This window comes from Ascaphus truei, unplaced genomic scaffold, assembly GCF_040206685.1.
Source record: "Ascaphus truei isolate aAscTru1 unplaced genomic scaffold, aAscTru1.hap1 HAP1_SCAFFOLD_303, whole genome shotgun sequence".
Taxonomy (NCBI): domain Eukaryota; kingdom Metazoa; phylum Chordata; class Amphibia; order Anura; family Ascaphidae; genus Ascaphus; species Ascaphus truei.
The window spans coordinates 422,173-434,680 of record NW_027455995.1 but is presented as its reverse complement, the minus strand read 5'-3'; the positions used below and the strand labels follow the sequence as shown (position 1 = coordinate 434,680).

The window sequence follows — 12,508 nt, the reverse complement described above, 5'->3', positions numbered from 1 at the left end:
TGAGTGTGCCATACATCATATCTTTCCTTTTGTTAGTTTGCAAAATAGAATTGGTAATTATGTAGAAATAAATGCCTGATTAAGTCATATGGGCAGACATTGCAAAATTTGTATGTACGCCTTTCTTTTGAGTATGAAGTAGACTGATGGGGGCATATATGTTAGTGCCTTTGTGTTAACTAAGACAGCAATGTTCTGATTTGTATTAAATGCCCCCTTACTAATAGCTGTTGCAATAAAGGTCTCTAGACAAATTGCTTAACCAAAATACGAAGAAATAAGTGTGGGACTCCGCGACAGTTACCACGTTACAAAGAGACGTGTGAATGGGCCAGCGATCAGCAGATGGGGCGTAAACCACTCCCCTTTCCTAAAACGTAGAGGGGTCCCTGTCTCAAGGAAGACTCAAGTTTTCTTCCATGCCCCGGCTAACGGCTACATCAAACATCACAAGACTCGTTAGTCAGGATCCACAAGACATGTTGTAGCTCCTTGAGAGCAGGATTTCATGCACAGAGGTGTTATTACCTTGGGAATGAGCTGCTTTTGGCGGATACCTTTACTTTTCCTGTTGAGATATTAAAGGATAATAGTGTTAGAAGCTGAGCCTACCTCCAAATAACTGTTAGTGTGTTTAGTTAGCACTTTAGTTGCAGTTAGTCGCTGTCACCTATTACTTCCCAGTTAGGTGTTGCATTCGGTTAGTTTGGCAGCGGCCTCTGCAAGCAATTACGGTGATTAGCTCTGGTCTGGTCAGTGCGTGCAGGTCACACACTGCACTGCGTGTATCACAGGCAGCATTACAGCATATTAGCAGGCAGGGGGCAGCAGAGACCATCGAGACAGGAGTGAGACTCCGTTGTGTGTGTTTGTAAACATAGATAGTACATGTGCACACGTGTAAAAGAATGCTCAAACACACACACATTTATATACATAGCACCCAGGCAAGTTGTCTTTTGTTAGTATGTATGTATGTATGCCATTTCTTTCATGGGCTGATAATCCCCTTTTAGTAGGTCACACAAAGCAGATCCCAATAGCTTTTGCGGCACTGAACCCCTATGCTGCAGCACATGGCTTTATTGCTGACCCTCCCGGCTCCGGGGGGGGTCAGTCAGACCCAGCGACTCCCTCACACACTCACAGGGGCTGGAGGCGGGAGTGCTGACGCAGGGTAAGGGACCGGAGCAGCTCTGCTGGGTCCTCCCCCTGCCACGAGAGGCCTTTAATGCTGCTGACCAACTGAGCATGCAGCCCCCTGACAGCACCAGGGGGTGAGAGGCAGAGAGACACGTTATAAACCTCACCCAAGCAAGGGGTACAACCACCGATACACAAACACACACACACACCGCAGTCAAGAAAATAACAAGTATTATAAGCAGTTGATGTTGATGGGGGGGCATGCATTGAGAGTTCATGTTATAGCCCTTCCTACAGCATGCAGTTTCCCTTACTCAGAGGAGCGAGTGTGGCGATGACACTGCCAGCACTTACCATGTGACAGCACCCACGCTGATCCCACATACAAGGACTGACCAGCCTGGATATAATCTGCATCTCAGTGCTGGAGACTTTGGCCCATATTTACTAAGCAGTGCTACTCCTTAAAGCAGCAGTCCGCATTGTTCATTTTTATTCTCTCTGCTTCAACAGAGCTCCTCTCGCCCTTTCCAATGCAGTTTTTATTTTGAAATCTGATGCTTCGTTCAGGAGTTATAAACCATTTGCAAAACGAAGCGCGGTTAAAATGAAGCTCTCCCAGAGCCTAGGGAAGACTAAGGGTTGTCATGGTAACTTGAGATGAGAAATCATGTTTTTTGAACACTAGGGGATCCCCCCGCCCCCTCCATTTAAAAGAAATTAATTTAAATGGGGCAGATTTAGATAATGTAGTCAGAATGTTACTGCCCGTTTCTGCGCTGAACGGGATCTATGAAGAAGTTGAACGGCTTTCTGCCGTCATCAGTGACAGAACGATCATGTGATCGCCAGTGCCGGAGGGGTCGTGACACTCAACGGGTTAGGACATCTGCCAGTCGCGTTTAGTAATTATGGCCCTAAATGGGGTGTAAAGTTGTCTAACAGCATGGAAGCAACAACGCTTAGTAAACATGGCCCTTTATCCAAAATATAGCTGCTCGCAGGAGTAGGGGAACCACTTTGAAATGGTATCATGGAGGTAAATGGATTCAAGTGTGTGTGTGTGTGTGTAACTGTCACATGGCGAGCGTGGGGGTCTCCCCTCTCTCCCCTGGGTGGTGACACCCGCCACTCCCTCCCACTTACTTTTTACTCTCATAACTATCTATGATGTCTTCAAATACATCGATATCGTAATCCGAGGAGCATTCAAAGGAGAAATCCAGCAGAGAACGGCTGTGAGGGGGAGGGGAAGACGGCCCCCGGAGAGGGAAGCGGAAAAATAAGAGTGTTCTGGTGAAAGTATATTCACGCTTACGCTGCCAGGGGGATCCGCAATGCATTGCTTGGCTCTGGCAGCGATGGGGTGAACGGGCCAGTTGAACCAGTGAAAGGTTTAAAGGGTCACATCTGGGTGACTGGTGTCGTTATTACAGAAATCAGAAGCCCAGAACTATTTTTTCAAGTTATTTTAAAATTAGACTTGGTTTGTAAACACGGGGAGCGGAGACTTAGGAGGGGGGCGATTTTGTCTGGCTGCTCCATTCTGTGTGATATGTGCAGAACAGGAGATTGCACAGGCAAAAAACTCCCCCCCCCCCCCCTTATAGGCCCTAACACGGACAGGGTGGGCTAGGGCAGGGGCACTCAACTCCAGTCCGCAATCCCCCCCCCCAGGAACATCCTGAAAATCTGACATGTTGGGGGGTGGGGGCTTGAGGACTGGAGCCCCTGGGCTAGAGGTTGAGTAAACACTTGATTGACAAACTTCCCGTAGATAATAAAGTTCTTAATTTGCAAAGAAACAGGCAAATCTTTGCTTTAAGTCAGGTTACATTTAAAGGAAATAATGGCATTGCAAGGCTGGTTTCCAAATGTTGTGTTGTGCAAACCAACATGGATTGCAAACCCTGTAATCCATATAAATCCCATTTTAAAACACACACACCCACACCTTATCGTGAACCTTTTAAGGTCCTTTTAGTTCCCGGGCCTGTAACACTGCTGTAGCTTGTTTAATACCCCTTATATTTTAGGATAAATAAAGAAGCTTTTAACCACTATTAAAAGTTTCTCATCACAGAAGCAACAGGAATGTGATCAATGTAATTCAAACATTTGAAAAGACTTAATAAAAAACGGAATATAAACAGAGCGCTGGAAATATATTCAAAGTGCAACACACACACACACACACACACACACACACACACACACACACTTTTATTTCCTTTGTTACAATGCATTTACATGTGACACAGGTCTCTCCAGCTGCAGAGGGGGAACAAATATTAACGCCTTCTCACCGGTAAACTTTCTCCATGGGGGTGTTCGATCTCTGTAGCTCACCTAGTGGGACTCTGGCCCCTTTTCGTACCACGCCTGCGTGTGAAGGAAGAGACCAGGAATAAGTTTAACAAGCCGGGCTGTATCTTTGCACCCATTAACCCTTTGCAGATCACCATTGCTGGCTACCTGAAGAGACCAGGAATAAGTTTAACAAGCCGGGCTGTATCTTTGCACCCATTAACCCTTTGCAGATCACCATTGCTGGCTACCTCTGGCAGTGAAAGTGTTTGATGATTGCAGATATGGTAAGGGACAAAGAATAACAATACAAGTGCGCAACTAAAATGAATTAATAATTGTGATATGATAGTGATTAAATAACACCACTATAGACCCAAGTGAGTGTCATATAATAACTGTGTTGCCAGTCAAATAAATGGAGCGTCTGCTGCTGCACAAAGGGTAGCCCAAGACCCTGGGTAACTAGACAAGACAAAACAAAGAACAGCACACAATGCTCATCGTGAAATATATAAGTACAATTTTATAATAAAAATGGTTCAAGGTTTTGCGTACATAAAGCAAGTGGAAAACAGGCACAGAATATAACACTGGTATCACGATGAGCGTTGTGCGCTGTTCTTTGTTTTGTCTTGTCTATGGTAAGGGACATACTAGATGGGAGGTAGGTTCCTTCTGCGTGTCAACCTGCAGCAGGAAGAACAAACTATTAACCCAAAGGCAGGGACAGATGGAAACCCAGAATCTGTCACTCACCTGCAGGGTCCCACAGGCACAACGGCCTATGCAGTCTCACTGCAAGATGACTGACAGAAGAGAACACGAGTCTGTCCCATCCCTGCAGTGTGACAGACAGAAGGCACCTATAACTCAACCACTCTGAACCTCCCACCGCAGGATGACAGGGACAGACAGAAGGGACCCCCATGCCGTCTTCCCCTCCCATCTCAGTGACAGAAGTGACCTATGCCTCATGAAGTGTCACTTTCCCCCCATGGTGACAGGGACACAAACAGAATGGAACCACAGATCACACCTTCTGTCCCTTCCACAAAAGACTGACATAGTGACCAATGACCTATTGAAACGGTCATACCAGCTGTTCTCTCTGCCCGCTGCCTCCCGGCCTCATTAAGCACGGCCATCGCCCGGATCGCCGCCCGCAAGACGGACCAGCGGAAAACAGACACAGGATCCATCCCAATCAGCTCTCGGATGTATGCGCTGTCACTGCTCCGCAGGAGAGCAACGATGTCCGGTCTCATGTAATCCGTGTTCTTCTCCCGGAAATCCTGCAGCAGAAAGACGCAGGAGCGGTGGTGTAGTGGTTAGAGAGCTGATCTCAGAAAGAGAACAATTCCTTCAAGGGTCAGTCTCTCTGGCGAATGTCAACTAAGGATAGCGACATGTTTTATGGTGAAGGCAGATTAACCCTTACTTGGAAAGGGGGAAAATTGGACAGATGGGAAACCAATGGTTTTGGGATAGAGGTTTAAAAATCTTTATCTAATGTATTTTGGCGATCAGACTGTTTGCTAGTCCTTAAAGGTCAAGTTATTAGCTTAGCTCTGTCTTTTGTTTAAAAAATAATTCCAAAGCAGTCATTAGTCAGACGAACATAAGTAGCTGACATACAGAATTCACTGGTCCCTGTGAAAAGGGAAACATTAATGTACACACACACACACACACCTTGATCTGGTACTTGACTTTCCCCGCAAAGTGCCATATGACAAACGCAGGCTCCATGACGGGTGTGCCCACAAAGAACTTGTTCTCCTCGTGCTGCTGCTTGAACTTGGCGAGAAGGGTGTTGTACGTAGCGTGGGGGAAGCTGGAGGGGCCAAGAAATAAAATGGGCAGATAAACAAGAGTACACAACAAAATCTTTACACGGGCACAATACACGTCACTAAACGGAAATCAGTGTTTTTTTTAGTAATTGAAGTATATATTTTGGGGTCACTGCACCCGTCTCCAACTCTCCTCCGCACTTTATCTTCTGTATCCCCCTTCCGGCTATGAAAACATTTCATAAAAAAGTGGGAAAAATGACAACAGCTTGATTGTCTTGTTTAATGTCAAATACTGGCCATATATTTTTAGCAACCCCCACTTTGGATTACGTTAGCGGGGGGAGAGGACTGAACTCGTTTTTGAATATTCCGCGTCCTCCTGCTGCTCACAGCGGAGCGCTATATTTTTGCTCACAACGCCCCAAGAACAGCTGCCCCCCTCTCTGCTACTTCCAGCTCTGATGGGCCCAGAACCCCCCCCCCCTCCCCAGCTCAGAACATACCAGTGCCCCCTTTCCTCCTGTCTGTATCCCCACTGAGGATCCCAGCCTCCTCACCTCTGCTCTAGCTGCCCACATCTCACCTGCCCCAGAGAATGTGCCAGATGCCCACCCTTTCCCCCTATGATGCTGCCCCCCCAGACACTCGGAGCGTCCCGGATGTTGCACATACTTGCTTTCCTCATCCAGAAGGTAGAAGAGGCCGGTGGGTTTCTTGCTGATTAAGTGGATGCAGGCCACATTGTCCGTGTAATCTATATTGTGCCAACTGATCCCTTCACTCTGATACTCCTCCTGCACGGACACAGCAACACGTTACAATACGGCCTACTGCATCTCTTACAGAAGGACTGAGCATAAAGGAAAAGGTAGTGGAAGCAGAAACCCGTCTCCCAGCAGAGGCGTTAAGATGTTTTAGGAACAAAAGAAGAGAAATTTGCAAGACTGGATTAACCCCTCGAGTGACAGAAGGGTCACTGCATTTGCAACGTGTTACGTCAAGGAAATAGGGTTTAATATCCCTTAACGCCATCTGTTGCTCAGTTTCCATGAATGAATGGGAGCTTTTAGTAGCGAAGTGGACAAATTAATAAAGCAAAATGGTAATAATTGGGACAACTGACCCCCGTTATTTTCAGATCCTGGGACCCCCACAGTTTCTGAGAGATTTACAGTTTTCTGTGCCAATGTTTCACCTCCCTCATTCACACTTCAAAATGGTCAACAAACTGTGGGCCAATAGGAATCCGCAAGAAAATGCGGTTGCAGCTTCCTATTGGCTGCCTGCGAGCGACATCTTTGATTTGAATAACATGGGAGTGCACCCGAATTGAAAGAGAGGGTATTGGACACTGGGTTATTTTCACTCTCGGGATCAGAACCCATTTTTGGGGGCAGGATTGCTGCTTTAATACACTGAGAAGTTGTTAGCTGGTTAGAGAAGCATTACCAGGCGCATGGACGTGTGTTAGATATATATTGCTCTTCTCCCAGCACTGATTATTTAGACCGGATGCTTTTTGCAGCAGTCACTGCCCATACCCCTTCGCACCATCACTCTGCCCACTCCCTGGCAGCTTTGCCTCCTCACCTGCTCCAACTTGAAGATGTGCTGATTGAAGTAGTACTGGAGCTGCTCGTTTGCGTAATTAATACAGAACTGTTCAAAGCTGTTGTTTTTGAAATCTTCGAACCCAAAGATGTCCAGGACGCCAATGGATAAACACTGATCAAAACAGGATAGAAGCGAGGGGAAAAAAAAGAAGTTAAACACGCATGGGTATAGCGGTTCCCCACAGACACTCCCAGAGGTTTGGGCCATGTCCCAATGGCGCTCTGGCTCTCCACAAACACCACCACATTGTAATTTTAAGTTTGAGAATAGAGCAGAGCCGCCTCAGTTTCCCCGGAGACGTGGCCGGGGGTAAAAATAACCCAAGCCTGCCCTTGCCACTTCAGGAGTTGGTGACCTTCCCTTAAGGGCGCTGCAAGGGTTAAAGGTGAAGTCTCTCCTTAAAAGTAGGTTATATGCAAAGGAATTAGCCCCAGTTGCAATACAGACAGGCTTCTGGGGGAGAGGGGGGGGGGGGGGGCGCCTTTTAACATATGCTGCACGTTTTATAGTGGGGATTGTGATCTGTGCGGGACCACAAACTAAATGGGAGGATTGGGGGGAGGGGGGAGAGAGAGAAGTGCAAGCCAAATGGAAAGGGGTCCTCCTCCTTTTGTTTCCAACTAAGGAAGCAACCCTGCGAGCTCAGGAAAGCCGTCGCGTAATCGCTACAATCAGGGGGTCAGCGGCATCAGAGGCGATTGGTCTGAGACACGAAAAGGGTTAAAAGCAGCAGCCCCCCCCCCCCCCCCACCCCGTTAGGCCAGCAATGCATTGCTCTGCTTGGGTTTCTGTTCTTCTACTGCTCTGCAATGCATTGGTGACAAACCTGCACCCGTACCCCAATATACCGACACTCTCCCTACACCCTCTCTTACGTTCACAGACTCCTCCACATCCTTCTTGTTGAGTAGAGCGTGGTTTATCCGCAGAACTATCCAGTCAAAGAGCGCGCTGTACAGAGACTTTGCCATGGAGTCCCGAGCGGTAATGGCCTGGGAATACGAAGAGAGAAAGACGCGCTGAACGAGCAAATAACCTTCCCTGCCATCCCAGGGCTTCTGTTCTTCTCTCAAGCACAGTTTCACGTTTTTACTTCCAATAGTTCCAATTTTATTTTCGGCTGCTCTTAAAAATGGCTGCCACCATACCTTCTATGCACCACTTTATGTCAATAGCAATACAGAATTAAGTCAGCTTGGTAATGTGTCAGTTCATCCTGCTGTTTAACCACTTCAATGCTGGAGGCCCAGACAAGTGATCTCTCCTGCACCCACTGACCTCATTGAGGCTGTACGGTAATATCAGCTTCTCATTCACGGTGACTGTTTTCCGCTTGGTAAGAGCCTCCACCAACAACTCCCTCTTCACCTGTTGGAATAAAACAAGAGGGGGGTGACTCAGACCCTTCGTCCTTCAAGAGGGCGCGTCTCACAAGAGACGGGCGCGTCCCCCCGTAAGGTAATATCATGGGTGCAGGAAAACTGGAATTTACAGGGAGATGGGGCAGATAAGTGCAGGACACAGATGTGAGAGCATCAGGGACAGATGAACCCCAAAACAGATTAACCCATTTAGTGCAGGAAAGGACGGGCAGTGTGTTGGGGAACCTGGCCTTGACTAGGTTAACTTAAACCCTACCTCTCTGTCACGTTCTTTCTAGTGCCCTTATACTATAACACTTGGTTGCTCACTGTCCCCATATCCCTCCTATCTGTCCTCTCTGCTCCAGATCACCCAGGCCACCCCCTTTTCTTGTCACTGTCTTCTGTCCCTTTCCTGCATGAGAGAAGAGGACAGGCCGAGGGCAAAAGGGAGGCACTGTATGCCCAGCACTGTGCGGGATGGACGCTACCTGCAGAAGCTGCGACAGTGTGTCCAACACCTCCGGGGGTCCAACATCCAGACCCTCGTCCCTGCCCGAGGTTTTCTTCTTATAGGTGACGTTACCCAGGTAAAGAATCGCAGACAGCACTGAAAATATCCTGAATACAGGAAGAAAAACAATGCAGACTATGAATGTGATCTACAGTTGGCTCTCAATTGAGACTGGGTGAGGGAGCAAGGTGGTTATTTACTAAAAAGGCGCAGTAGCCCTGAACAGGTGCAATCCCTTGTAACCGACATGGAATAAAAATATATATATATATATATATATATATATATATATATAATGGACTTGCGTAAAGAAATGTAAACACAAAAATGTACACGATTTTGCATTGCTTCTCATTGAGGGCCTCTAAATGCAGGGACACTTGTCAAACGAATGTTTACTCAAGAGGGTTATATCACTATGTATCCCTCTTTCTTTTCATAGTCTCTAATTGTAGAAGGGCTGGCTAGGTGGACTGACCAGCATCCCCTTGATTCAGAAGAAGAAACCAAAATCATCTTTGCTTTAACCATTACACCACCCAGGTACATCCTGGCCACTTATTCGTTTTCTGGGGTGCAGCCTATGGAGCGGCCAGTCCAGTTGAAACGGCAGTGGACCACCCACCCTCCACTTCCATTACTGACATCCAGGGCCTGGTTGGGTCATGTGACCGCTCACATGACGAGGAAGTGCCAGACGCCCTTTGGCTTTGTAAAAGTTAAAGGGTTGAGACAAAAAATAAATAGCAGCGAACTGCCAAGGGAGCCAGGTTGTTTAAAAATTAAATTTTTTATTGATAATACAATCACCCAAAGGAGGTGTAGGACCTCCCACGCGTTTCGCACCCTACGGTGCTTTATCAATGAGTTCTTATTTTTACAAACCAACAGAGCTTGCACTTCTAAGTTTTAAGATACTCACTGTTTCTTTGTGGCTGGGAGGAAACCAACCATTTCCATGGCTTGTTTCAAACGTTCAAAGTCATGCCGCAGATCCTCCCCCTCCTCCACCTTAAAGTTGTTCTGGAGAGAGAGAGAGGAGGCGGCATTAGTGCATTACCAAACCTTGCAATCGATTAGGGCCCCCCTTTTCCTTCTGCATCACCATCACTCCATGACATCACCTGGCTCAGCACCACTCAAATAGCTCATTACAGTGCTTTGATCTTGACAGTTGGGAATGAAGCAGCTTAAAGTTATCTGCCAATTACCTGGTTGAGGTAGAAATAGTCTTCCGGCTGCTTGAGCTGGAACTCTCTCCTCTCCTCTTCCGAGATTCCCAGGAGCAGGTAATAGAAGACATGGTAATTCCTGCAGGAGGAGAGACGGAGCTCAGAGGCATGCAGGGGAGAGTAAAGCTGCGGCCATAGTGTGCAAGTAGGCGGGCGCTCGCCTGTCGCCTGAGTGATTTGTGGACTCCATTCAAGCGCGCAATGGGCAGGCCTGGCCGTGACATCACCAGGCTGGTTGGCCCTGATTGGTTGAAACGCTCGCGAGACGCAGCCTTCGCATAAAAAAAAATCTATTTTTTGTCTCCTCCAAATCCTGCTGTACCGTCGCGGGCAGCTTGGCCGGACTGGTGCACTTATATGAATTTGTTCATGCGCACAATCGCGTGCACTATGTCCGCAGCCTAACAGGGGCGGGAGGTTCAACTCATGTAAAGGGCAGGAAGCAAAAGAACGTAGTTACTATGTCTCTATGCTGGGACTGTGCTGTAGTAACGTGTGTCGATCTATAATTTTAAGTCCATGACCCAAGTCGCTAAACATCATTCAGTGGCCCTGTATGCAACAAGCCTGAAGTGGGAAAGCCAATGGCATTGCTCGCATTGGCGAAGCCCATCTCACACACACACACACACACACACAATCTTAACCCAGTTACGAGTCCCTATGTCTGCTACTTTTAAACCAGGTGTCTCAAACTCTTCGACTGAGTCACCTGTGATGAAGCAGGGATATCCATAAAACGTGGCCTGTTGGTCGTCCTTGAGTACCGAGTTTGAGACCCCTGTTCTAAACCATCTCACTTGGACAATAGATTAGGTACAAGGAAAGAGACCTTCTCCTGAAGAGTTTATAAATAGTGTATTAACAGCTTTTCATGATAATGCATTGTTTTTCTATAGTGCCACTGGCAGTCAGAGAGCGATTCTCTCGGGTTAAATCCCTACCTTTCGTTCTTTTCTTGAGAGACCAGGCGAGATTTTTCTAGAAGGTATTTTTCCACCACAGCCCTGTAAGAGAAGAATCGATAAAACGCAGGAATGAGGACTCTGTATGAGTGGGGTCACAGCAGGCAGCTGTGAAAACCCAAGTTCACAGTGCTAGGAGAATCATCACCATAAAACATGCTGGAAAGAATTTTACAGTCTTACTGGCTTCCCTAAACAAATCCAACAGTGCTAAAAACAAAGATTTGTCTGCTTCCGTTTTATTGGCAATTAAATGCAAATTGCCTTTTTTTTAGGGTCTTTGAATAGGAAAGGGTTTGTCAAATCAAGTGTTTTAGTTATCCTTTCCACCCTGCCCTCAGAGAACCAAAGAGAGGGGAATGGAGGATAGGGGTGGGACGACAGTGGGGGGCTTTGCCTGTGCAAACTCTTGTGGAACACAGTGATATCAAACAAAATGTGATCCCTTAATCATGTCACTGCCATCAGTACACTTTGGTGTTAGGAGAGATTGATCCTATAAAAGCATCACAGGTCACACTGTTAGAGTATCCCCTACCGTACTCTTTCCTTAATATATTAAACCTGTCCTGTTTGAGCTCCCAGATATTCGGTAGTGTTATCTCTGTGTACACCGGTCTCCTTACCCCCGCACAATGCCACCCACTCCCCACCCCCACCTCGCCCCCTTCCCACTCACCCCCGCACGATGCCACTCTCCAGATAGTTGACCTGAATGAATTTCCCAAAGCGGCTGGAGTTATTGTTGTGCGCCGTTTTGGCGTTTCCAAAGGCCTGGAAGAAACAGGAACAGAAGAGAGTCAGAGACAGAGCCCTAACCAAGATAGGAGCCAGGGAATCGGAACCAATTACAGAACTCTTGACCCATTGACACAGATGGCTGAGATTTCTGATCTCATTGAAGTCTAGAGGAGCACACAACGTGCAAGGACATGATACTGTTGAAGTCTATGGGGGAAGGGATGCAAGAGGGCGATCCTATTGACATTGAGGAGGGCAACTGATGCATTTAAGGGGACGTTCCAGCTGAAGTCTATTAGGTGTAAAGAGCAAGAACCCACTGAAGTTTATAGGGGGCAATAGATGTGTGTAAAAGGGTGATCGGGCAGAAGTATATGGGTGTTACTAGCATGTGTAGGTTCCATATTCCAGCATGTGTAGGTTCCATATTCCAGCGAAGTCTGTGGGGTGAAACAGTGGGTGCAAAGGTATGATCCTACTGAACTCAAAGGGTTCAGTATTGCCGTGTGTAAGAGGGTTATCCCGCTAAAGTCTATAGGACCAGAGTATCTAGTGTGTCCAAGAGGGCAACCCTGCTTTTTTTTTTAAAGGGCAAATGTAACAGAAGAGTTAACCCCCTCATTGCTGGTGTCGGCACCCAAGGCACTAACCCCTTTGCTCGAGAAGTGGCCAGCAACACCCAGAGAGAATTCCATCTGAAGTTTAAATCAAGCGCAGTTTCAAACTTCACACACTAAATAAATTTTGATGTTTTTCCCCCTGATATCTTGTGTTCTGAGGCAGTAATTCCATGTATATATGTATTTCGAGAGATGTCCACAGTTTTGTG

The 12,508-nt window shown here is 47.0% G+C and overlaps 1 protein-coding gene across 1 annotated transcript in view; it reads right to left on the bottom strand.

Annotated features, from left to right (window-relative positions):
• Positions 1–12,508, bottom strand: part of LOC142483162 (unconventional myosin-IXb-like) — a 92,109-nt gene that overhangs the window by 43,434 nt on the left and 36,167 nt on the right. The window contains exons 3-17 of the mRNA XM_075583231.1: positions 11,618–11,712; positions 10,918–10,980; positions 9,953–10,052; positions 9,664–9,764; positions 8,719–8,848; positions 8,145–8,234; positions 7,742–7,858; positions 6,843–6,977; positions 5,925–6,046; positions 5,149–5,290; positions 4,553–4,748; positions 3,453–3,528; positions 2,293–2,382; positions 1,148–1,261; positions 529–568 (exon numbers count right to left, since the gene is read on the bottom strand). Of these exons, the coding sequence (XP_075439346.1) occupies positions 529–568; positions 1,148–1,261; positions 2,293–2,382; positions 3,453–3,528; positions 4,553–4,748; positions 5,149–5,290; positions 5,925–6,046; positions 6,843–6,977; positions 7,742–7,858; positions 8,145–8,234; positions 8,719–8,848; positions 9,664–9,764; positions 9,953–10,052; positions 10,918–10,980; positions 11,618–11,712 (1,611 nt within the window). The remainder of the gene's footprint in view (positions 1–528; positions 569–1,147; positions 1,262–2,292; positions 2,383–3,452; positions 3,529–4,552; positions 4,749–5,148; positions 5,291–5,924; positions 6,047–6,842; positions 6,978–7,741; positions 7,859–8,144; positions 8,235–8,718; positions 8,849–9,663; positions 9,765–9,952; positions 10,053–10,917; positions 10,981–11,617; positions 11,713–12,508) is intronic.